This window comes from Rattus rattus, chromosome 14 (genome assembly GCF_011064425.1).
Source record: "Rattus rattus isolate New Zealand chromosome 14, Rrattus_CSIRO_v1, whole genome shotgun sequence".
NCBI lineage: Eukaryota > Metazoa > Chordata > Mammalia > Rodentia > Muridae > Rattus > Rattus rattus.
Window position 1 is genome coordinate 42,820,883 of NC_046167.1, and position 26,506 is coordinate 42,847,388.

General features: G+C 40.7%; 1 protein-coding gene across 3 annotated transcripts; it reads left to right on the plus strand.

Moving 5' to 3' along the window:
• The first annotated feature begins 2,135 nt into the window (after positions 1-2,135).
• On the plus strand, positions 2,136-24,508 carry Slc17a3 (solute carrier family 17 member 3). Of its 3 annotated transcripts, XM_032884839.1 has the most exons (13): positions 2,136-2,187; positions 9,170-9,286; positions 11,777-11,919; positions 12,609-12,842; positions 13,192-13,279; positions 18,555-18,641; positions 21,922-22,040; positions 22,166-22,327; positions 22,605-22,734; positions 22,829-22,976; positions 23,245-23,335; positions 24,150-24,286; positions 24,367-24,508. In XM_032884839.1, exons 2-12 carry the CDS (start codon positions 9,196-9,198, stop codon positions 24,282-24,284), a joined length of 1,428 nt encoding a protein of 475 aa, XP_032740730.1. In that variant the 5' UTR covers positions 2,136-2,187; positions 9,170-9,195; the 3' UTR covers positions 24,285-24,286; positions 24,367-24,508. The 3 variants fall into 3 exon arrangements, with proteins under 3 accessions (XP_032740730.1, XP_032740729.1, XP_032740732.1); XM_032884838.1 differs by lacking the exons at positions 2,136-2,187; positions 24,367-24,508 and having other exon boundaries at positions 9,196-9,286; positions 11,708-11,919; positions 24,150-24,284; XM_032884841.1 differs by lacking the exons at positions 2,136-2,187; positions 12,609-12,842; positions 24,367-24,508 and having other exon boundaries at positions 9,196-9,286; positions 11,708-11,919; positions 24,150-24,284.
• Positions 24,509-26,506: the final 1,998 nt, after the last annotated feature.

Here is a 26,506-nt window from a genome sequence, read left to right on the forward strand (position 1 = left end):
CAAGCTTCAGCGTACTCCATGTGGTTGTGCAAGGTTGCCCCTGAGTCATCTGATCACTGCTGGACTTTGTGAGCTTCAGGCAGAGAGCACACAGACATTGTCCTTCCTCCATCAGGGCTTGGCCTGGCCCTCTAGCCTAGGCTTCTGTGATTGTCTCAACTGGGCACTGATTGCCTCTGAGGTGTTAATCAGAAATGGAGCTGCCATATAGATAATCATTAAGTACAATTGTTCACAAACTTAAGGAGAGCATTCCTTGGATATTCAAATCAAAGTGGGGAAGTGGGTACTCTATTCACTCTGAAGATTCTCACACCAACACAAAGTAATTTTGAGCTCACCCGGGAGGAAAATGTGTAATCTTTAAAAGGTGAGTAAAATGAACTAAGTCAAGGAAATATTTCAATTCATACTCTATTGTTTAGAAACTAATTGTATTGGTGAGGCAAAGTTGGATTGCTTTCAGTGTAGAATTACAAATTAAACCAAGTAGAACATTAAGCTCTAATTTAACATGGTTAAAAAAACACGAACATTTTAAAGTAAAGTTAAAAATTAAATTGTGAAACTAAGCCACATATTCCAACTTGGTTAATTTAGAATTAGAAATACTTGAATTCTAAAGTCGTTGATTATTTATCCCAGAGTACAGAGTTCTCTAAAAATGACTCAGGGAAAAATATTTGACACAGGAGGTAAAACTCATAAGACTCCATAATGAACCTAGACCTTTCTATATTTAAATTCCAGAGGTGTATATAGACTGTGTCTGCACGTTTTTTCCTCTTACAGTGAAAGATTGTATACTATGAAGATCGTATACTACATAGGCTCAAGAAAACCCTCAGTGAATTATTGATTTCAGTGACAGATCCAGCAACTGTAAGTCCTTAGTCTCGGCTTTCCGCTATTGAGAACTGGTTTGTCCTCTTATAGTACTTATAATCAAACACAAAAAGCAAAGAAGAGGCACTGAGACTGTAAAGCGGGACGCCACTTAAAGCTACAGTGAAAATTTCCTTGATCACAAGACTCAGGAAGCATTGTAGAAGAAGGGACACCTTAAGTATCCAAGGTAGTAGGCATCTACTGCAAAGCCATATTTGCCAGACAAGTCGGTGCTGTTGTACACATGAGCTCATGGCGGCTGTGACCACAAACACAAGACCTGAGCAAGATCCAGTCAGCCAAAATCTCACCACAGTCAGGGCAGGAGCTTATGGAGTCCCACCCATGGCCAAGGAACTATTGGCAACTGCTGGCTGCTGGCCTGTGAGAGCTTCAGTTTTCTTCAGAGATTCAGACTCTAAGATGCTATCCATACTCCAGTAAATAGTTCAACACCCATGAAGACACAGGCAACACTAAGTGATTCAGCATATGAAGGAGGAGGGGGAGGAAAAGGAGAAAGAGGAGGAGGAAGAGGAAGCAGCATTAACTTGAGAGGGTAAAGTGATAGTGGGGGATAGGAAGGAATTGGGGGGATAGAAAATGAGTGAGGTTTGATCATAATGCATCATGTGCGTGTATTAAGTTTTAAAGAATTACTTAAAATGAGTCAGAGAATTTCCCATTGTACATGGTAGCATGTATGCAAATTGAGACATAACTCCAAGCATTATTTTTATGTAGTTTATTAACATAGCAGTGGTTAAAACAGGGGGGAAAAACCTATGGGGAATAAACACTGAATTTGTGAGAGTGACTTGTGGGTTTTTTTGTTTGATTTGGTTAACAAAGAGCTATGGAGAAAAAAAAGGAAACAACATACTGACTGACTTTTAATAAAATTATGGCTCACCTAGTTCAAAGAAGCAGAAGGAAATTAAAGAAGGAGCAAAAACAACAAAGAGGAGGAAAGTGAACATGTATTTAATTTGTAACTTTTCTCTTTCTTGACTTTTTAACATTTCAAGCCTTTAGAAAGGAAAGTCTTTAGAAACATTGAAGTGCAATGTGACCAACAACCACGTGCAGTAGATCCTAGGGGTGCTGGGGAGACTCTAGACAAGGAGGGAGGCTGTGAAGATCACAACTGAAAGCAGAGGGTGCTTCAGCCTCTCATTAATGATTAATGACTCAGGTACTGGAGTAACAAAGAATACTGAGCTACTGAGCGGTCTGGCAAGAGGCTAAGAGAAGCCTGCTGAGGAAACACTGGAAAGCCTTACCTCAGGCACTAAGTTGGTAAGTCACTTACTTTCATTGGGTAGCAAAAGGTCTGCACTGTCCTTCTTGAATACCAGCTGATGGTTTCTACACATCCCTCCTCTGACTTGAAATGTCCTCCTGTTGACAAAATGAAATGCGTGCATATAAATGTAAAACTCTACATCTACAAAGGCAGTGGGGGAAGGAGGAGTGAGGAAAATGAAAAAATGGAGGAAGAGGAAAAAGAAAAGGGGAAGGGGAAGGGGGAGGGAGAAGGGGAAGAAGAGAAGTATGGGAGGAGAAATGGAGGGAGGAGAAAGGGATAGAAAAAGAGGGTTCAAGAGGGAGGGGAAAGGGAGGAGCATATTGAGGCAGTAGAAAAGGAGAGGGAGGAGAAGAAAGAGTAGGAGAGAAGAGGTTAGAAGTGAAGACTTTGTGCCAGACTCACCAGAGCTTTGTTGTTAGCTGGTGGAGACAATGGCAGCTATGGAGACAGATCCAAGAAACACATGCTATAAATATAAAGGAATGTTTTTAAAACTTCCATGTAGTCACATAGAATCATGCATGTGTGTAGAAGTGACTTGTCCAGAGAAGCAAGGAGGTAGGTCTACCATACCCAACAGAACTTTTTATTAAAAAAAAAATGAGAGACAGACAGAGAGAGAGAGAGAGAGAGAGAGAGAGAGAGAGAGAGAGAGAGAGAGAGAGGGAGAATGAATGGTAGGGAGATAGTCAAAGTGGCTCATGAACAAACATCTGTTCTTTAGCTCATGAACTGAGTGGCCTAGGGGAAGAGAGACAGTGAGTTTTCTAAAGTCGATGGCCCTGCCTAGGTCCTGAGTTTACAGCAAGTGGCTACAATGACTTGTTAGCCTGACAACTGCTGGGGACATAAGGGATGGTGCAAGCATTGTGAAAACCACTCTAGACAAAATAGTGTGAACAATCACTTCTTTGCCTGTTACATTGTCAATGCAAAAGGCACCCAGCTCCTACCTTACAGCAAATACAAGATTAGGCTGGAGCCCTGTTTGAGAAACCATGGTCTTGGAACACAGATTTAGGTTATGCCAGATGTTCATGTCCCAACATAGAAGCAGTTTCATGAATTTTATAATGTTAGAGAATGACAAAAATCATAAATCAAGGCAAGTTTAAAATACATTGGAGTGTACAGAGAGAGGAAGATACAGCAAGAGGGGGAAGTTTTCCTGTAGGCCTCAGATGCTGTCTGGTGAAATCCTTAGACTTTTGGATTAGCACAAGCTAGTAGTAGCTGTGTAGTAGCTGTCATCATCATCTTTAAAAGTTAATAGATTTCAAAAGGTAATTTATTAATCATGGAACGTTAGTTCTGACACAGAGTTGACCAAAGAATGGTTGTTGAGGTGGCTAAATCTATCCCAAGTTAAGATAACTAGCCTCTGAACTTACAATATTTCAACCTTTCCACACTATTGCAGCTCTAATCAGTGAATCAGTCTTTATAGACACACCCGCCTTCCAGGAACGCTCACTGACATTGCAAAGATACATGCCCTGTCCTCCAGATTATCTTGCTCTTTTTCTTAGACAGATGTGCTTCAGCAATGTGACTACCATGGTGTTTGGAAGAAGTGCAGCCTTTCATAATCAAATTAATTCTTTGCTTCAGATTCCCCATTCAGATTAATTAGGAGACAGAACTATAGCATAAGCCGGAGTAGGGTTGCTCTTATTTAAGAACACTGGACTAAGAAAACCAATGAGATGAAATGAACCTTAACCAAATTAAAATGTCTGAGAGGAGACTGGAGAGATGGCTCAGTAATAGAGTGCTTACTGTATAATGTAAATACCTGAGCTAAAATTTCCAGCACCCATGCGAAAAGCTGAGTGCTATGACATATATCTATAATCTCAGTTCTAGAGAGGCATGTGTATCCTTGGAGTTCCCTGCCTAGCCAGTCTTGAATTTCAGGGTCAGTGAGAGATCTGGTCTCAAAAAATAAGGTGGAATGTAACTGAGGAAGACCCCCAACTTTGCCTTCACATACGTGAGTACACACACTCATCCTTATGTAAACATTCCCAGCCACATACATGTATGTTCATGCTAGAAATGGCTGGGATCTACTGCTGAGATGCAATGCTTATATAACATATATGAGGGTCTGGGCTTGACCCACAACATTAGCCAAAAGAAAATGAACACATGGCTTGGAATAGAAGAAGAAATGGAGAAGGGAGACCATTGTAACAGTGGTCTGGGTCATCAGAAGATGGTTGGTGGCCTAAGGAGAGTGGGGAGAAGTAATCACGGAATTCTAAAAATGGGAATCAGCTCTCACAGCTACATCTACTGACATCACAAAAGATCATCAGGCTGGGGGTAGCTATTTAACTCACTGGAGAACACTGCTCATGAAAATAGGGTAGACTGTGTTCAGCCTGGGACAACCAAGTTCTGTCACCATTAGTTGCAGGTGGCTTTACCTTTGACTCTTTAGGAAAATATTTCCCAGTTTTTTTAATAGAAAAGCAAAGCACTTTCTCTAGAAATTAAAGGCCAATGTTTAAACCTCTTACCCCATTTGTGTGTGTGTGTGTGTGTGTGTGTGTGTGTGTGTGTGTGTGTGTGCACGTGCATGCACACGCTTGTGCTTTGAGGAGTATGCTTGTGCCACAGCATGCACGTGGAGGTCAGAGCACAGCTTGGGGAAGTCACTTTCTCATTACTTCCTGTAGGTCTTGAGGATCAAACTCAGTCTTGATGGCCAACATATATGTCCATGTGGAACCATCTTGGCAGCCCACCTAAGGCTGATTTTTAAAATGGTATGGTACATCATGGAATTAGAATGTCCAATGTTGAGAAGAGTCAGTTCCTTAAGGATATATTGATAGCAAATAATGCCATGAAAAGATGCCCAGCTTCTCTAGAGAAGGGTAACTAAAGCCAAGACAAAGCATACCAACTGACTTCTGGAATGCTTCACATTTCAAAGTCTGGCCATACCAATTGATTGTGTGGATGCCTCAAACACTGTTAGCGAACATGTAAAATGGCACAATTTCATTGAAAAGCAGTTGGCCAAATTCCTATGAAAACAAATATGCACTTATTGCACAGCATAAACCTTCTAGTACTAGGTATTTGTCTAAAAGAAGTAAAAGTTTATGGCTATACAGAGTCCTGGTCATGGATATCCATAAGGGCCTCATTGCGATGCTTAAAAAAATCTATAAATATTACAGGTGTTCATCCACAGATGAATGGTTACACAAAATGTAATATAACTGTCCAGTGACAACAAAGGACAAAGCCACGAATATGTATGATGTGCATAAATTTCTTTTTTTCTTTATTAACTTGAGTATTTCTTATTTACATTTCGATTGTTATTCCTTTTCCCGGTTTCCAGGCCAACATCCCCCTAACCCTCCCCTCCCCTTCTATATATGACTGTTCCCTCCCATCCTCCCCCATTACTGCCCCCCCAACAATCATTCACTGGGGGTTCAGTCTTAGCAGGACCAAGGGCTTCCCCTTCCACTGGTGCTCTTACTAGGCTATTCATTGCTACCTATGAGGTTGGGCCCAGGGTCAGTCCATGTATAGTCTTTGGATAGTGGCTTAGTCCTGGAAGCTCTGGTTGGTTGGCATTGTTGTTCATATGGGGTCTCGGCCCCTTCAAGCTCTTTCAGTCCTTTCTCTGATTCCTTCAACCGGGTCCCGTTCTCAGTTCAGTGGTTTGCTGCTGGCATTCGCCTATGTATTTGGCATATTCTGGGTGTGTCTCTCAGGAGAGATCTACATCCGGTTCCTGTCAGCCTGCACTTCTTTGCTTCATCCATCTTGTCTAATTGGGTGGCTGTACATGTATGGGCCACATGTGAGGCAGGCTCTGAATGGGTGTTCCTTCTGTGTCTGTTTTAATCTTTGCCTCCCTATTTCCTGCCAAGGGTATTCTTGTTCCCCTTTTAAAGAAGGAGTGAAGCATTTGCATTTTGACCATCCTTCTTGAGTTTCATGTGTAATGCGCATCTAGGGCAATTCAAGCATTTGGGCTAATAGCCACTTATCAATGAGTGCATACCATGTGTGTTTTTCTGTGATTGGGTTACCTCACTCAGGATGATATTTTCCAGTTCCCTCCATTTGCCTATGAATTTCATAAAGGCATTGTTTTTGATAGCTGAGTAATATTCCATTGTGTAGATGTACCATATTTTCTGTATCCATTCCTCTGTTGAAGGCCATCTGGGTTCTTTCCAGCTTCTGGCTATTATAAATAAGGCTGCTATGAACATAGTGGAGCACATGTTTTTGTTATATGTTGGGACATCTTTTGGGTATATGCCCAAGAGAGGTATAGCTGGGTCCTCATGTAGTTCAATGTCCAATTTTCTGAGGAACCTCCAGACTGATTTCCAGAATGGTTGTACCAGGCTGCAATCCCACCAACAATGGAGGAGTGTTCCTCTTCCTCCACATCTTCGCCAACATTTGCTGTCACCTGAGTTTTTGATCTTAGCCATTCTCACTGGTGTGAGGTGAAATCTCAGGGTTGTTTTGATTTGCATTTCCCTTATGACTAAAGATGTTGAACATTTCTTTAGGTGTCTCTCAGCCATTCGGCATTCCTCAGCTGTGAATTCTTTGTTTAGCTCTGAACCCCATTTTTTAATAGGGTTATTTGTCTCCCTGCAGTCTAACTTCTTGAGTTCTTTGTATATTTTGGATATAAGGCCTCTATCTGTTGTAGGATTGGTAAAGATCTTTTCCCAATCTGTTGGTTGCCATTTTGTCCTAACCACAGTGTCCTTTGCCTTACAGAAGCTTTGTAGTTTTATGAGATCCCATTTGTCGATTCTTGATCTTAGAGCATAAGCCATTGGTGTTTTGTTCAGTAAATTTTCTCCAGTGCCCATGTGTTTGAGAAGATTCCCCACTTTTTCTTCTATTAGTTTGAGTGTATCTGGTTTGATGTGGAGGTCCTTGATCCAGTTGGACATAAGCTTTGTACAGGGTGAAAAGCATGGATTGATCTGCATTCTTCTACATGCTGACCTCCAGTTGAACCAGAACCATTTGCTGAAAATGCTATCTTTTATCCATTGAAGGTTTTGGCTCCGTTGTCAAAAATCAAGTGACCATAGGTGTGTGGGTTCATTTCTGGGTCTTCAATTCTATTCCATTGGTCTATCTGTCTGTCTCTGTACCAATACCATGCAGTTTTTTATCACTATTGCTCTGTAATACTGCTTGAGTTCAGGGATAGTGATTCCCCCTGAAGTCCTTTTATTGTTGAGGATAGTTTTAGCTATCCTGGGTTTTTTGTTATTCCAGATGAATTTGCAAATTGTTCTGTCTAACTCTTTGAAGAATTGAATTGGTATTTTGATGGGGGTTGCATTGAATCTGTAGAGTGCTTTTGGTAAAATGGCCATTTTTACTATATTAATCCTGCCAATCCGTGAGCATGGGAGATCTTTCCATCTTCTGAGGTCTTCTTCAATTTCTTTCTTCAGAGGCTTGAAGTTCTTATTGTACAGATCTTTTACTTGCTTGGTTAAAGTCACACCACATAAATTTCAAAATAAGTATTCTGAGTGAAAAGAAAGCATTTCTGCACTGTTCAGTTTCCATAGCATGTCTGGGGAATATCAACTACTACTTGCCATCAAAGGCAGGTTACCAATAACAGAAGAGGGAGAGCAGGGCACTGGCAGGGCTGCTCAGTGACACTACTTAGTCAGTTTATTAAGGCACAAACAAAATGTTTTTCTTGAACTAATCCATTAGGAAAGTTGAGCACTGAATAGTATACACATCTTCCAGTTCTACACAGTGTTCTACATAGCAATTTCCTTTGGCCTAGAGACCCTAATATTGTACCACAGCAGTGAGATTTTCCATGTGGAGAAGACGAGGTCTATTAGTTATTCAATAAACTCTACAGACATAGCATCAACGTCTGGAGAATACCAATATGGAATGAGAATTGTATCACCTGTTTGTGCAGACTTGCTTCCCAGCTCTCCTCGACACTCATAGTGAGTTATATGGGGCAGCAGCACGGGGGTCCTCCAGGACATTAGGCCAGAGGAAGCCAGTGCAACTGCTGTTAACAGCAGACAGAAAAACAGGCATTTAGATTTGTTCCTGTGTCACTTTGGCAAAGTAGGTTGGTATGAAGTTGTACTGGAACCCGCCAGAGGTCTTCAAGCATTCTACAGTGACTCTGATAAATCCTGCCATAGCAGTTCCAAACCTTAGTGGCAGAAGGCCTATGGTGTTGAAGTGGGAGATAGTGACCAGCTCCACCCCACCCTGCACCCCAGTTAGATGGAAGGAGCCTGGTTTTGACTAATTGGTACCGACTCTTCAAAGGTCTCAAAGGCATTTTTCCCCAACTAACACATATGGGTTATATATTGCCCTGATAGACCACAGAGCATCTAGTGCTCTTCTTCTCTCTCTCTCTCTCTCTCTCTCTCTCTCTCTCTCTCTCTCTCTCTCTCTCTCTCTCTCTCAGAAATCAGCCCACACACTCCTCTAGCTCTCTGGGATGAAGAGTTGATAAGAAAATATGCTGTGCTGGCTTTCAGTCCCTCTTTCATTTACAGCCGTGATCAAACCCAGCCTTGCCCCCACCCCTAACTGACAACATTGAATCACACTAATCTTGTCAGTGCCTTCCTGACTTCTGTTACATAAGCCAAGGCAAACTAGATCATGTGGTGTGCGACTTAAAAGCCCCCTTTATTGTCTAGAATTGAACCCCTGCTCCTACTGCTATGATATTCTGTCTCTTCTAATGCTTTCCCACATTAGGGTCCAATAATAGTGACCCATGAAACTCCCCCCTCCCATCTCCATCTCTCTCTCTCTCCATAAAGTTCAACTGAAGGGTAATTTTATGTCTGTACTTTTTTTTCCCTCTTTCTTTCTTTCTTCCCTTCTTTCTTTCTTTCTTTCTTTCTTTCTTTCTTTCTTTCTTTCTTTCTTTCTTTTTTTTCCTAACGAAAGCTAATTATCCAGAAGGAAAAACGACAATGGCCACAGTGGTAGAACTGAGCCCTACAAGTGAGCAGTGTGAGTTTGTCCTAGGTCTGCCAGTGAATAAGAAGACCCCTCCCCGGAAAGGTAAACCATGCACAGCTGCTTACCCACTGACTTTATGGCACATTCTTTTCTGTAATGTATTCATATGAAACAATTGACTAATCACTTAAAATTTTGATTCCTTTTGAAACACACTAACATTAATGCACACTTCACAGTTATGTGAAAGAAGAAAAAGCACTCAGAAAAGTAGTTTTTCACAGTTACTTTCTCGTCTTTATCCATGAGTTTATTCTTCATAATTGTAAACAAACTTGTTGGCAGACAGCTTCATGTCCTGTTCCTTTAATACCTGATTGCAATAATGCAAACATAATTGTGTTGCTTGATTAAAGTAACAAATTACATAAATATCCAAAATCAAAGAAGTTTTGTAAGCTTAATTTACCAAATATAATTTTACTGCATTTATTCTCTATGATTTCTATACAATTCTATACTGACTGTATTTGCTGTATTTTTTCAGTATTGCATTATAAGATTATCCTTTTCAAATGTTATTAATTCCTTAAAGTTAGTACCACGTTAGACCAAGGAGTGGGTCTCACTGTGGCATTTTCCTCCTTGTGTCATACTTTGCTCATCTTCCTCCTCTCTGCTCTGCTCCCCTGCCCCAGTCCCCCATGCACCTGTGGCTCATTTCCTTCCTTTGATGGAATTCTGATGTTGTGAAAGCCGAAGGGATTACTGTCTGGAGGAAGGACAGGAATAGAATGTCACACTTAAGGCACACTTGGTGCATTCTAGCAAGTCCAACTTTCACATTTCCTTACCTGTCGGATAGCCCAGGCTAGTCTCAAGCTCAATGTCTTCCTGCTTCAGTCTTTGTCACCCAGTGATCCCCGTAGGCATATCACCTTAAAGTCAATAGCCTGAAACCACTTGTCTTTACCACCACACTATCTTGTGGAAGGAGTTGGGGACAGAGCTCCCAACAGCTTGCTGTCACTGACATCGTCTAAGACAGACTTACTGTTTGGCTTTGTCTGTTGTTCTCCTCTTGGGAACATGAGCTCCGCTATCTGTGTGCCACTACACATGGAGAATGATCAGTGTGTGTCCAGCTCCTGCCCAGTTCTCTGAAGTGAATCAACTGACTTGTTCAGGCACAGGATGGCCTAGCTAGACGTAGGCTTCCCTGAGAGACAGGCATTTAGTCCACTGAGGTATCCATGTAGCTCTCTGATACCCTGAGAAGATGCTGAGCTCTGAATTCTTGGCTTGTTTACCCCAGTTGCTACCTAATCTACTTCTCCTGGAGGGAGTGGGGGGAGATAGATACAGAGACAAAGACAGAGAGAAAAAGACAGAGACAGAGACAGAGAGATCAGAAGTACTCTCTGATGAAGCACATCTGTAATAATACCTTGGCATAAATATAGCTTCCTGCAGTCATCATTTTCTGATTATCAAGTTGGTCTGTCTAATGTATACTGTCAGGACATCTACCCAGTGCAGCACAGCAGGGATTCCTCAGAAGCAGTAGAAAGAGCTTGGGAAGCAATCAGCATTCCTTAGAGGTCCCTGTCTGAGCTAGTCTCTCATTTCACTCACAGATGTGTGTGTGTGTGTCACCTGTTTTCTGTTCTTAGGACATCGTGGCCAAGCTCTGGGAAAGGTGGAAGAGGATATAATTTCACTGCTCTGCTCACTTCTTTTTCTACTACGGGTTCACTACAGGTTCTCAGCATTTGAGGGTCCCAAATTCCCTAGTGAGGAAATCTTTCTAGGACTTTAATCTTAAACTTGATTCTTTTTTAAAATAAATATTACATTTCAAATGAAAGTTTATCCTCAATGCCTGAGGGTTAATTAAAATCAGCTGTCTTAATGAGCAACTTCTTCAAACTTGAAACTTCGTTTGCATGCATTAGGCATGATATGTTACAAAAATTATATTTGTCATATGTAATATAAACATATATGGCATGTTACCAGTTACACATACTATATTTGTACATATGCATGCAACTTTCACATAATATATTATGTGTTGTGTAATTATATACATTTATCTTTTAATGTAAATTTTACATTTACTGTGAATCATTTCATTGGCTCAAATTGAATGATTCAGAAATGGGACAGAGAAAATTACAGGAAGGACCCAGTATAAGCCAGGTTCTGTATACCTATAGTATCAAATGTTACTTGGATCGATTCAATCATTTTCCTCACTCCAGAAGAATCAGAAGTGTCATTTAAGTCATCAGGTGATGGTCAGTAATGACTTTCTACATTTTGTCTTTTTTTTTGAGACAGTTTTTGTTTACCTAGCCCCAGACAGCAGCCAACAATGACCAAACTCCTGATCCTCCTGCCTCCACCTCTCAAGTGCTGAGATTAAAGGCTTATACCACCAAGCCAAGCTTTCTGTTATATCTTGTGAAAAACTAATGCTAGCTCAATGAAGCCAGCCATGATGTGATGTCTTGTTTCCAGTCCCGAGTTTATGTTCCATGCGCTATTCAATAGCCTTCATCGCACATATCTGCAACTTCACATTGATAGCACAGAATTCCATCATAAGCATCACCATGGTAGCCATGGTCAACAACACGGACCACCCATCCCACCTCAATAGCTCTACTGAATGGTTTCCTGATGGTTTAAACGGTGATCAACATGAAGCTTCAAAGCATCTTTCTATAAAGGTAGGCAATGCAAATTTTAAGTTTGTTCTCCCAGTTGTGTTCGTGGGTGTGCAAACGCATGTGCATGTAGGACCTGAAGGCTTAAATGTTAGACTGTGCTAACTGCCCTGCAGGTTCCAGGGATTTCCCTGCTTCTGCTTCCTCAGTGATTGGGATACAAACTACAGTGGTGGGCTTTTTATGTGGGTTCTGGGACTTAAAGTGAGCTCTTAATGCTTGCACAGCAAGCACATTACCAACTGAGCCATCTCCTCAGCCTCTGGACTCAAACTTTTGCTATTCATTTTTTATATTTATTTTTCTAGAGTTTATACCTTCAAAAGCCCTTTTTACAATTCTGGGAAGAGAAGCCAGGGGCTTACACATTTTAGACCGGTTGCTCTATAACTGAACTAGTATCCAGTCCTCTCCTTTTTCTCTTCCATTCAATTCCACTTTCAGGAAGAGCCTCATTAAGCTGTCCAGGCAGGCCTTGAGCTCACTTTGAGGCCCAAGCTAGCCTTGAATCTGTGCTTCTCCTGCTTCAGCCTTTTGAGTAGCTGGTATTACAGGTCTATGTAACCAGGCCTGGCTGTGCTCAAATTTTTTAATTGAGAAAAATTTGGATCTAAGGAGTCTTCTTAGAGTAGGTAAGGTAGGTAAGTACTTTTCAGTATGTGGCTCATAGAGGCATTTTATGTTTCCCAAAGGCCCCTGTGTATAACTGGAGTCCTCAAACCCAAGGAATCATCTTCAGCTCTGTCCAGTATGGCATGATGCTGATGCAGGGTCCTGGCGGATACTTGGCAGGGAAATTAGGAACAAAGAAAGTGGTTGGAATTGCTCTGTTGGGATCGTCACTGCTCACTCTCTGCATTCCACTGGCTGCCAATCTCGGACTAGCTTTTCTCCTGGCAACTCGAGCAGTTCAGGGCTTAACCCAGGTACCAAGTATCTCAAAAGTATTTTTCTTCTTCTTCTTCTTCTTCTTCTTCTTCTTCTTCTTCTTCTTCTTCTTCTTCTTCTTCTTCTTCTTCTTCTTCTTCTTCTTCTTCTTCTTCTTCTTTTCTTTCTTCTCATCCCCCCTCCCCTCCTCCTTCCCTTTTCCTCCCCCCAAATGTAAACCAGGCTGGTCTCTTAACTCACAGAGATCCACCACCTGCCTCTGCCTCCTGATTTTTGGACTTAAAGATGTGTCAGCACACTCAGCCCCAGATACTGAGCATTTTCAAACTCTGAGCTGAATAGTTCTACATAGTACTACATCAATATAGCTAGTTATTTTTATTTCAGGGCGCTGGATATGGGGGACAGTTTGCACTCTGGCAGAAATGGGCTCCTCCAAATGAACGCAGCCGACTCTGCAGCATTGCCATGTCAGGTAAAAATGTGCAGTCTAGATGGGTACTTGGCAACTCAGTGCTTCCTATTGGGCTCCTAAACATTTTTCTGTTGAACAGTTCTTTTGCTTGATGATAAGAAGTATTTATATAAATTAAGGAAACCAATCCTTTATTTGTGATGTGACTTATTTTTCCCTGCGTTATGATTTGTGGCATAACACTGCTTGTGATATGACTTTTTACCTATAAAAAATGTTTTTAATGCTGTTAAATTGATCCCTTTTGTTGAATTTGAAATTCCCACTCATGGAAATGTTGTGAAAGCAATTATCCATGTGTTTAGTGAATTTTTAGAGTTTCATTTTTATACATTGATTCTTGACAGTCATGTGAAACTTATATTTTCATTCCTTGTGATATACGGATTCAATTTAATAATTTTTGGAATTGCCTTAAATTTTTCTGAGAATATCGTTACTTAAAAAAAGTTTTATTGCATGTATTTATTTACTGCATATGCATGTCACAGCATAGAGCTGGAAGTCAAAGAACAACTTCCAAGAGTTAATTTTCCCTTTTTACCATGTGGGTTCTAGGGATCAAACTCATGTCATCAAGCTTGGCAGGAAGCATTTTACTCAATCTTGCCAGTTCCTGAGAACTGTTCTCTGAAAATGGCCTGTTAGTGTAATGTGGCCATAATGAACATTCTGGAGGCAGACCCCTAACACATACTAGGGAAAGTGGAGAACAGATGGTGTAAATTAACAATGACCACTGACAAGGTTAGCACTGGGTAGAAAAAGGGTAACGCAGTGGGCAATGTGTGTGTTCAAAGATAATCAAGAACTCTTCAAGTACAAAACCATGAGTTAGTCACACACATTAGAGGAGCTTGCTCTCAGCAGGCCTTGAAGGCCCCCTCAGAAACCCAGAACGATAGTATCCAGTGTGTGTCTGGAGAGTTCACTTTAGCAGACAGAAAGAGAGTACAATTTAGACAAAAGAAATTTGCCTCAGTTACCCAACTGTGAGAGGATCTCAGAATGCAAGACACAAGGGAATAAAAGTATGAGAGCGCAGACACAGCAGCTGTGGGAGAAACCCAACCAACAGGAGATAAAATGCATGAATGTAAGCTTATGTGATGACAAATGCATGCAATGTCAACACGCAGAAGGCTGAGATAGGAGGATTGCCACAAAGGCTAGCCTGGGCTATGCAGTGAGTTGCAAGCCCTCATCTCAACAAAACAAACATAAAACAAAAGGCACAAACCATTTTTTTAAACAGAATAAAGACAGTGAGCTTGAAACCCTAGTATCTCCCTGGCCCTTCACTTATTGATCTATAGGGCCTAGACCAAACAAATCAGTTGCCATATTTATGGAGCTAACATATGTCAGGAGCCCACAAACTCTCAGGCTTCCTGGAGGAACTCCAGGAAGAAATTTTTTTCTGATTTCAGAAAGCATCAGGAACATGGCTGCCTGAAGGTGGCACAGAGAGAGCAGATGAAAGAGTCCATCAAAACAGAGGCTCCTGAGCCCACCTTCTTGCTCCAGTAAGACTGATATCACTTCCAGTGATGGCAACATCTGGTTGAAAGATAGGATTTCTCTATCCAGAAGTTAGAGAAACACATACAGAAAAGCACCTGTCTAGGGCCAAAGGGCCCGGCTACTGACAGCCTCCAGTACAAAACATACTGCATGTTCCCTGTTGGTATGTCTAATCTTTGACATTGTCACCTAGAGTTCACACCTGGGAAAAAGACTGAATGATTAGCACATGAAGTCTCATCTTAAACTGAAGGGCTGAGTCAAGTTTTCTTTAAGGATGTGGTCCTGCTGTGGTGACCACCCGCTAGTGAAAGCCACACATCCAAGAATACACAAATTGGACTTGGTTTAGAGATAATCAGGCACAGTTGGGTGGACTGGGAAGGACAGATGGACCTAAGAAGAATTAAGGAGGTAAATATGATCAAAATAATTGCATGATATTCTCAAAGAGCATATTTTATTAAAATAAAATGAGACAAAATAATCATAGACTATCTCATAATGTTTAAGATTTTGTGCTAGACTGTATATGTAGCTATTCTGGGGTGGAGGTAGTCTGTGGGGCATAGCTTGGATATGCTTTCAGGGTCCACAAAGATACATGAGTAGGGAATTTTATGGTTACTCACAGAGCTTTAGAATTAAGCAGGTCAAATAGGACTTGTAGCTCATGCTTAAGGTGATAATAATAATAATAATAATAATAATAATAATAATAATAATAAAAAAATGTCTTGCTAGCTTAGCCCAGAGCTCAGAAAACAAACAAGCAGACTCTCAAAGCAAATTGAGTGACTTCATTGCACAGCTTTCTGAGTTAATTTAAAACATGGGGTGAAATAGAGGGGAGGTAAGAGGGAGAGAGACAGAGAAAAGGGGATGATGAGAGGTAGAGACATGCACACAAGGGGGGGGGTGGCATAGTTATCTCATGGGAGAGAGGAGGCAAGCATACGGAAGGGCCATCTGTTCTCAGATACCTAGATATCCTGTCTTTCTATTGCCTCAGCCTTCTCAACTGAAGTCGTGGTTATGAAAAACAAAGTTAGAGTTCAAGCAAGAATGTCCCCAAAGGGAAGGCATCCTGAACCAAAGACACCTGCTAGCTCTTTGGGAGGGGACACATGAAGGAGTAGAGCTTGTCAACTGGAGATCCTGATAATTGTTGTGTTTTGGCTCTTGAGTACCTAGGGCAGAGTGAACAGCACCATAGGATGGTTAGCCTGGGCCTTTACACATACTGAGTCAGTAGTGCTATGCTGATCAGAGCCAGTGTACAGTACTTATCAATGCCTATGCCAAAGAGTCCCCTGAGATATCAGTCTTAAGATACAGAATGATGTGGAGAAGATGGGTACAGTGAAATGTCACAGAGCCCAGCACTCCAGGGATTTGGTGCTTCACATGCCTCTTCCATGTTCACAGTCACAGGCTGTGACAGTTTTTCCTCACAGAGAAATACCAGAGAGTACAGAGGGGGCTCTAAAGAGATAAGTATCTGTTTTGGTTTTACTCCCTTTTTATTTTCTAGATTATTAAAAAAAATCTTAACTGTTAATCTTTTTAATTAACACAAAAAGTATAATATATATATATATGTATATATAATCTATATTAAGGACATGGTATCATGAGATAGTTCAGCACATGTGAACACTTACTGATGTTCAAATCCAGGCATATCTATCCCCTCTAACATTACCATTTCTCTTTAGTGAAATTATTCAAAATTCTCTCTCTTAGTTTATTTTTTGAAATGTAGTGTGTTCTCATTAGTTAACCTCTGCCTGCTACTATGCAAGAGAACACCAGAACTTATGCTTTATCTACAACTGGGATCCTATGCATTAGCATTGCATGCAGATGGGTAAGGGCCGAGAGTAGAGAAGGAAGGGGTGAAGAAGTGAGGTGTTCACTTAGGAGCCCAGTCTTGAAGTAGATGGGAGGGGTGAAGGCAAGCAGACAGGAAAGAACATGGCCTTGCTTAGATAGAGGAGTCTGTATTTCCTTATAATCAAGGTAAAGGCAGACATTTAGGTGAAAGGTACTGATTGGGTGGACCTGAGGGCAGAAAAGGTACTCACTTCCGGTTTTCTTTCCATGTTTCCTGGAATTTGGAATTCTCTTTCAAATGCTCCCTTCCTTGTTGCTAAAAGGCCAACAGGGGACAGTTTATTTAACTTTGTCTGGCTGCACTTGATCAAATGCAAGTTTGATTGCTGGCATTTAAGTGAGGTAGCAGAGACAATGTGCTTCAGTGAGCATGAATAAAAGAAAAAGAAGATATTAACAATCATTTCTACCTTGCAATGTAGGATAAAAAGAAGTTTGAACAAAAGAGTGAATCTATAGGCCATAGATAGTTCTGATTGCACAAATGCCTGTGAGTGCTGACTGTGAAATACACTGTAAACAAAGTTAAGGAGGAAAGAACTGTGGCCAGCAAGCCATATAGGGACGATTCACAATGCACAGTCAATAGCTGAGGCAAAGAGAAACAGTGGAGAGAAACAGAAAGAAGACAACAAATGATAAAGTTGGTAAACAGTGAAAAACTCAACTTCACTAAAACAACTAAATTATCTTTATTGGAAGAAAAGTGCTTAAAATTTTTGAGAATACTAGACACTATCAAGGAGATGAGAAAGAAAGAACTACGTTGGCAACTTAAGTTGAACAGTTTTCAGCGTAGAACTTTTGCAGTAGTTACCAAAATTTAAAGTTTGCATAACCATTGAGCTGGCAGCTCATCTTCTGATTCTTTAGTCACAAAAATAAATTGTGTTTTCATTTAAAAATAGGAAATGATGCCTGTTTAGACTTATAATCTATCGTGCAGTAGAGATCTTTGTAAGAACCATTATTCAATGAAGATGAACATTGGGGCTGGAGAGATAGCTCCATGGTTAAGAGTATGCACTTCTCTTGCAGAGGGCCCAAGTCCAGTTCCCAGTACCCATATCTGCCACTGCATCTCTAGGGGATCTGCCATCCTCTTCTGCCCCCACGAGCATTTCATTCATAGTCTATTCCTGCCACACACTGTAGACAGACATATAACATAACTCAAAAATTAAATAAAAAACCTGTTACATAAACCCTCGGGCCATTATGATCTTGTTTATTTTAAAATAACAACTCCATATCCATACGGAATTTGACATGTTGGCTAAACATAAAAAGTGAGGTATCTTAGGATTATCTGCAAAGCTGTGAAACAGGAAAATGCCTACTATTAATTAGAATGTTCTGTGAAGTTATGGAAATTAAAACAGTGTCATTAACATATTTATAGAGAAACAGCTTCTTGTGAATACATTTACAAAGAGAATGAATGCATGTTGAGCTCCAAATAGCATACAAGTGCAGAGAAAAGAAGGTGAGCGACTGTGACTTGCACAATAAATTGATGTGATGTTTATGTTCAGAGGGGTAGAGAGGGTAAAAGTGGAGAGTGTACCAGAACCTTGGCTCTTCATGGTTCTTTATTTCCATAATATATGCCTATAACTGTAAATTAAGACAACATTAAAGGTAGTATGACAGTCACCTGCAATGTCACTTGGGAATTATAAAGAGGGAAAAAAGACTCCCTGGGGGTATATGAATTAAAGGATCAGTCTGAAGGTTTTACATATGCATGTGCTTATTCTGTGGTTTGGTGGCCTCTCTGTGTTCATCTGCCAGACTACAATATCTGTCTGGTGGAAGGCAGGAGTCCCATCACCTTTTTTCTGTCTCTCTGCAGGAATGATATTGGGAATCTTTGCTGTGCTCCTTGTGGGCGGCATCATTAGTGAAGCCCTCGGGTGGCCCTTTGTCTTTTATATCTTTGGTAAGCTGCTTGCTGGTTTCTGGGATATTAAGGAATGTGCTTTTGAGTTTGTGCACCCATGTGTACTTTTCTAAAGGAAGAGAATCAAAATATAAAAATGTTAAGGAAACAAAATATCAAAATAAAAGGAATTTTGCTAGCTGTCTTAGGGATTCCATTGTTGTGAAGAGACACCATGACTAAGGCAACTCTTATAAAGGACAACATTTAATCGGGGCTGGCTTTACAGGTTCAGAGGTTCAATCCATTATCATCAAGGCTAGAAGCATGGCAGCGTCCACACAACTTTGGTGCTAGAGAAGGAGCTAAGAGTCCCACATCTTGAAGAACTCAAGGTGACCAAGAGAAGACTGAGCATCCTCAGTCAGCTAGGAGGAGGGTCTCAAAGTCTACCCCCACAGTGATGCCCTTCATCTAACAAGGCCACACCCACTCCAACAAGGGCACACCTCCTAATAGTGCTACTTCATGGGCCAAACATATTCAAACCACCACACTAACTGAGATGAGGAAATCTTCTGGCTTCATATAAAATGCTGCTTCCTGCCATAAAACACAGCCATCAGGATGTCAGTGTGCCTTATAGGAAGGAGGGGAAGACTTGGAGAGCAGTGCTTTCTAAAAGACAGAAGAAAACAATCCACAGAGGTAAATGTGGCTATGGGGTTGTCTTGGTTAAGCCTAGCCAAGGGGTAGAGTCCTTAGCAAGCCTTGAGGTTCCCAAAGAAAAGAACATATCAAACACAGAGTAATTTGGAATAACTTCACTATTGACCCCAAGACTTTCATTTAACTAGGAACCAAGAAAGTACTGCTTCGCCTACAGTTTCCACTGGAGTGGCCTTGCATTTTATTTTCAAACTTCCCATCAGCTTGTTTTATTTACAAGCCTGCTCCTCTTTGAGATAGTGAGTATCTTGGAAACAGAGATGGCTTATTGTCAGGTCTCAAGACTCTGTAGAGTTCACAAAAAAATGAAAATACTGGTCCACAGATAATTGGGTGGACATATTAATACCAAACAAAGATAACTTCAGAACAAGGAGTATTATCAATTCAACAAGAAGAAACAGGAATCTGAAATACATACACACCCAACAGCAGAGCTCCCAAATGCACCATGCAAAACCTTACTGGATGAGGGTGGGAAGTAGCCCAGTTGGCAATGTTCTTGCCTAGGATGATGCCATGGGCTCAGTCCCCAGTACCACAGAAAACTGGGCATGGTGACACATACCTCTAATCTCAGTACTCAGAAGACAGAAACAGGAAGATCAGAAATTCAAGGTCATTCTTGACGACATGGAAACTTTGAGACCAGTCTGGGATATAAAGAGCAGTGTTCTATGGAGTGGAAGTAGAATGAGAAAACAAAAACTTAAGGAAATATTAGCCACCTTAGCCAAATCTGTGAGTTCCAAAGTCAGAGATCGTGTGATGGAAGTAAAGTGGGGAACTATCAAGGAAGATGCCCAATTCTCTCTCTCTCTCTCTCTCTCTCTCTCTCTCTCTCTCTCTCTCTCTCTCTCTCTCTCTCTCTCTTTCTCTCTCTCTTTCTCTCTCTCTCTCCTCTGTCTCTGTCTTTCTGTCTGTCTCTCCTCTGTCTCTGTCTCTGTCTCTGTCTGTCTGTCTCTCTCCTCTGTCTGCTCTCTCTCTCTCTCTCTCTCTCTCTCTCTCTCACACACACACACACACACACACACAGAGAGAGAGAGAGAGATACTAACAGACCTATATATAAAATCTAGAAAAATATTCTTCTAGAAGAAAGCAGAGAAATTTTATTTGTTCTTTATGAGCCATAGAGGAAATCAGTAAATTGGAAATCACCAGAGTTAAAAAATAAATATTATCTTTAAAGGGAATTGTTAAGACAATGAAACAACAGACTAGTTCAAGGAGAAAATATCTACAAACCACTAAATTAGAGATTTTCCTAAAATGTGTAAATAATTTTAAAAACTCTATGAGAATATGAAACCCTCAATTGAAAAATGGGTAGAAACATTTTATCAAATGCATACACAGAGAACACACATGTATGACCAGACACCTAATTAAGAACCTTTAGTCATGGGGGCATGGAAATTAAAATCACAATGAGATAGCTCCATATACCTATTAAAATGGCTAATACTGAAAACATTGACACTCTTATGCTGTCCCTAAGGTCTATGATCGTGTTCCCACAAACAAATAAACAGGAAATGTTGAGACATCTTGTTTGAGAACTGAGAAGAGTTCAGAATGAGTTTTGGCAGTGGCTTAGCCTGGAAAATGTCCCAACATGAGAAGAAGTCATTCAGTATACCCAAAGAACTCTAAGGCAGACCAGCACAGAGATACTTACACATCTACATTTATTGCTGCACTATTCACAGCATCCCAGGGATAGAACCAGCATAGACTTCCAGAAACAAAGAGCAGATAAAGACAATGATGCACAGTGGAATTTTTATTCAGCCAGAAAGAAGAATGGGATTATGTCATTTTCTGGAAAAATCTAAGTAACTAGAAATCATCATATTAAGAGAAATAAATTAGATGCAGAAAAACAAGCCACATATTTTCTCTCATTTGTAGAAACTAAAATTCTTTACAACTGCACACTTGTCTACCTATCTACATATATGTATACATACTTAAGTCACAACATACATACCATATACATACATGCATACATACATGCTTGGGTCATAACATACATGTACATGCATGCATGTATACATACATACATACATGCTTGGGCCATAACATACATATACATGCAAATTTACTTGGGTCATAGCATACATATGCATTCATAGGTCATAAGATCCATATACATACAAGCACATATTGGTCTTGAACATACACATACATATATGTCTATATATGAATCACAACATACATATATGCACATAAAAGCAGATAGGCAGCTAAGGGAGGAGATTAGTAGCTGGAGGGAAGGAAAGGGACAGGAATGACTGGGGAAGGATAAGAAGAAACTGACATGATCAAAACATGTGATACATTTAAAAGAAATTATTACAAACCAACATTGTATACAGTGACTATTACACCAATTAAAAACAAGACAGTGTGGGATTTAGTAGTAATGAATCAAGGAAGTGTTGGCAGATGTACTGTGATGGCAACATGTGGAATCACGACAGGAGGTATGTGGAAACTCTGGGCTATCTTTGCAACATTTAAACAAACTTAACATTGTTGCATAATTTAAAGTCCACCTTAGGAATTATAGAAATGGGCTCCTTGATGAACTCCTCTCTGCTTGCAGGAAGTATTGGTTTGGTCTGCTGCCTTCTCTGGCTCATTCTGGTTTATGATGACCCTGTCTCTCACCCATGGATAAGTAGCCCAGAAAAGGAGTATATTTTATCCTCCCTGGACCAACAGGTACATATACTCCATATACTCCAGCCTCTGCAGAAACCTTACATTCACATCTGGGTTCCTAATGGTGGTTCAGACTCTGAGCCTCATGTTGGTATTACTACTCAGACCAATGCATTTATTTTCAGTTCAACTCAGAAGAGCAACCACTTCCCATCAAAGCTATGCTCAAATCTCTGCCTCTCTGGTCCATGTGTCTTTGCAGTATGACCCATCAGTGGCTTGTTAACACCCTTATAATATATACTCCAACCTACATCAGTTCTGTGTTCAAAGTTAACATCAGAGATGTGAGTAAATTTTACTCCATTCCTTCTCCATGTTTGCATGACCCCCTCAGTTACTCATCTGTCACAAAAATTCTATCTGCGGGACATTAAGTCTCATTACCCCAAATAATTTGATATTTAAAACTAATGATAGACAGTAACCTTGCTGGGAGTATGACTTAAGAGGTTGCCAGGATTCCAAGGGAAAAAGTGGTTCCGGCGTGTCAGGATGATTAGGGGATTATCAAGTTTTCTCCATCCCTTAATTATGGCCATTCACCCAGTCTTCTCACCTCAGAATGGGCTCCTGTCTTCTCTTCCCTTTTTTGTTGCCTGGGTCATTGGTATCCTGGGAGGCCTGCTGGCAGATTTCCTACTAAGCAAGAATTTTAGGCTCATAACTGTGAGAAAAATCATCACAATCTTAGGTAAGAATGGGGGTGTGGTATTTGAAATGATGTAAGCATTCAACGGTCAAAGAATGCATCTCATTCTTGCATTTGTCTGTTCCACATTTCCTAGGAAATACTCCCCCTGCTGCCCTCATTGTGGCTCTGCCCTATGTTCAATCCAGCTATATTGCAACAATTACATTTCTGACACTTTCCTGTGGAATAAGCCCTCTATGTCAGTCAGGAGTCTATATTAATGCATTAGATATTGCTCCAAGGTAAGACTCTTGTATCTACTCTCAGTTTCACATTTTCTGGGGGAAAATGGTCTATAGTGTTTGGGAGCCTCAGCATTTGGAAGACAATAAATCCTAAGTATGGACCATGGCTGGGCTTGAGTGTATTGGTGAAATATGGACTTGTCAAACTGCTTCCTATTGACTATGCATGACCCAAGTCCTTTTGATGGATTCACACATAAAGCAGGGCTGAAAGACACGGTCAGGTGTGTCTGGATTTAACTTGAGATGTTGCTGTCACTCACAGGTATGCCAGCCTTCTCATGGGAACATCAAGAGGGCTCGCACATTCATCTGCTATAATGGTACCCATGGTAGCTGGCTTTTTCCTCAATCAGGTAGTTTCCATTCTAAGACAGACTTTTAAAATGCTCTCCACATGTATTTGTAAAAGCAATAGCTAACGAGTGTATTCAAGGGTTGGGAAAGAGTGTTGACTTTGGGGGTGACCATGAAGTGTAGAGCAGAATGAACCAGAGTTGAGGTCACTCTGGAACTAATCAGTGAATCACTTAGAATCGGCCGCTTGAAATGGCCAACAATGCCATGGAAATCTCAGGAGAATGTTTCCTGCCAAGTCATCTGAGGCTGAACTTTCATTTGTGAAAGTGAGCACACAGAGAGAAGAATTGGAGAGCAAACATGGTTAAGTGCCTGATGCACGTTGGCATCACAACAGGTATTTTATACACCCACAATCCTGCTTGGCTTTTCCTTCTCGCATCAGTTTGGAAATTAATACTATCACCCTTATCTCGTAATACTTAAACTGAAAATCTGGTAGAATGAGCTTTTCTGCTCAGAGGACATAGCTCTGAAGTCCCAGGTGTCTTTTCACTACATCACAGCATGGATGGAAGAATCTTAGAGCCAGTTTTAGCATAGCGGTTGTAGCAAGGTTGGCCAACAGAGAATATGTGTGACACTTTGATGATAAAGACAAACATAGCTCTATAGGTAAGTTGTGAGGGTCTTCAAATCTCTCCTATTTAGAACATTTTGAGCATATTTTGGAGTTCTCTGTAAATATCAAGACACTTTCTAAGAAATTAACTTCATCAAGGAAACATTCTGGAAAGTGTCCTCTGAATTAGTGATTCATAGGAAAAGAGATGAGAGAAGTAATACCCATTTTGGGTCTTGTGTTCCCAGGACTCTGAATTCGGGTGGAGGAATTTCTTTTTTGTTCTATTTGCGATTAACCTATTTGGCTTAATCATCTACCTCGTGTTTGCGAAAGCAGATATCCAAGAATGGGCTAGAGAGAGGAAGCTCACCCGTTTGTGAAGGTAACAATGATTTTTAGTAGAGTTACAGTCACAGAAGCAGGACTTCCAATTGTTAATTTCTCATCACTTTCCTTCCTCAGCTGTCCCACTTTCGGTAAAGAAGTCATCACATATACTGGTTCCTATGTGGGAAGACATTCATGAAAAATGACATCATATATTTTCCCCCTTCCATCTAGAGTTCTTTTGGAGAAAACATGAGATGAATAAAACATTAAGTAATCTTTGAATCGAGAAATTGGTGCTGACATGGTAGTTTCAGTTTCTTAGGGACCAAAGTTTATGAACCCTTGATCCAGAGTGCTAATCTTACTAGAGCAATTGTTTATTTTCTATTTGTCAAGTTGAATAGCCATTACTCTTTATGCCTGTGGTACAGAACAAGCACTCTTTGACTGGCTTTCACTCCTAGCCTGCAATTTCTACTTCCTGGGTTGGCACTGACACATTTCACATATGTTCCATTCTTCTTCACTGTGCTCAGGCTACTGGACAGTGAGTTGTGTGGCCTGTACCCATACTCCCTTATCTACTGGCTTCAGCCAGACTCTTGATGGAGAAAGGAAAATGTAGTCTGAAGAACTTAGCACAGAGGATCACTGCAGTCCCCAACCCTAACCGACAACCCCCTATGTGTTCTGGTTACTTCTTCCCTTTGTCTGTTTGTTATTTTTGTCTTTGTATGTGCCATCTCTGATACTCTCTAGAACCTGTTGTGGTTTTCTCACCCTCTGCCTGATCCTGTGAAAATTATCTCTTTTCTCTGTCCTAAAACAGCCCAGTGTGGCTGTTATCTCTCTTCTGTGAGATATGCCTAATTTATGGTTAAATCACTCATAAGGAACAAAAGTAAAACTGACTTAGTGTTTTTGTAAAGTAATGATTTGTAGGTGTCTATGGTCAGACCATATTCAGAGAACCAGGACAGCATTGAGAACTGTTCCCCATGCTGATCTGTACTGTCTAAGACAGAGATTACTCTCCTCAAATCATATCCTACAGAGGTAGCAAAATACAGATCAGGCCAAGATTAGAGAGGCCAACCATGAACCATGTGTTTACAGCAATGACTGTGATCTTGACATGAGTTCTGCTCTGTCTGTTGGGACACTAGAGTAAATTAAATACAGTTTTTCTTCTATCATGCAGAATAGGGCACAGCAGCAAAGGGACACGCATGGGACAGAGATGAAGATTTGCAATCCCATGCTGAAAAACACTGGGGAGGTTTTGTCTGTGAAGCAATTCCAGGGGTACATACTAAATGGGTTGCCGTACTTGTACAAAAGCAAGAAACACGATGAATTCCAAAGGGAGTCCCCTGTCTGTATATTCATAGAAAAATACAAAGTTCAAAATTAAAGGAAGATGAGTGGGTAAAACATGCAGTGCTCCTGGGAGAGAGCTTGAGAACATTATATGAGCAGTGAAGTGGGGCTCATAGCAATAGCTACATAGGCAAATCTTTCTAGATGGTGCATTCTCCTATAATTTCAGAGTTAGAATGACACGTCAAGTGAGCATCTGTATACTGGTCTTTAAAACAGCAGTTTTAGGGGCTGGAATAAGGCAGGAAATGAAGAGAAGAGGGGTGGAAAATATTTGTGTGGAAGGATTTGAAGATCCTACCATTTAACTGGATGGATGGTAGAGGAAACAGACAGAAGGTGAGACAAGATAGAATACTAGACAGAGACTGAAAAAGATGATCTCTGTTCAGAGGAAAGATAATGAGCTGACTGGGCTGTGCTGAGTTAGCAGTGATGTTGGGAAGGTTGAGTAGCCACAGGTATCAGTTTTCTGCTTTGACAAACTGCTACAACCAGGCAACTTTAACAATAGCAACTACTGCCTCAACTACTGCCTTAGTTCAGAAATTAGAGTGATTGACAGGGCTCTTTCTCTGTAAGGAATGTGAAAGAGGATCTGTTCTCTACTTTTATTTTAGTTTCTTTGTAGCTTCAGGAATCTTTTGGCTTGGATTTTGCCTTCTCAAGGTTAGAGAGTTTTAGGCTAAAAGTCCTGGTTTCCAGGAGTATCCAAGGATGAGACTCCACCATTTGTTCCACATGCCTTCCAAAGAGATTACTGAGTGGTGGTACAGGACAATGAAAGAAGATTAACTAGACATGGCTACATTGGGAAGCAGTGCCCCCAAGTCTGTCTTCAAAGTGCCAGTGGTCTATTGGTCATCGTGTCAGTGCTGGTCCTTGTATGGAG

Coding starts and splice junctions, on each gene's coding strand:
- Slc17a3 (XM_032884838.1), top strand. CDS start 9,196: ATGGCCACAGTGGTAGAACTGAGCCCTACAAGTGAGCAGTGTGAGTTT. Junction 13,280..18,554: donor CTGCAGCATTGCCATGTCAG/GTAAAAATGTGC, acceptor GTCTCTCTGCAG/GAATGATATTGGGAATCTTT. Junction 22,041..22,165: donor TATCCTCCCTGGACCAACAG/GTACATATACTC, acceptor ATTTATTTTCAG/TTCAACTCAGAAGAGCAACC.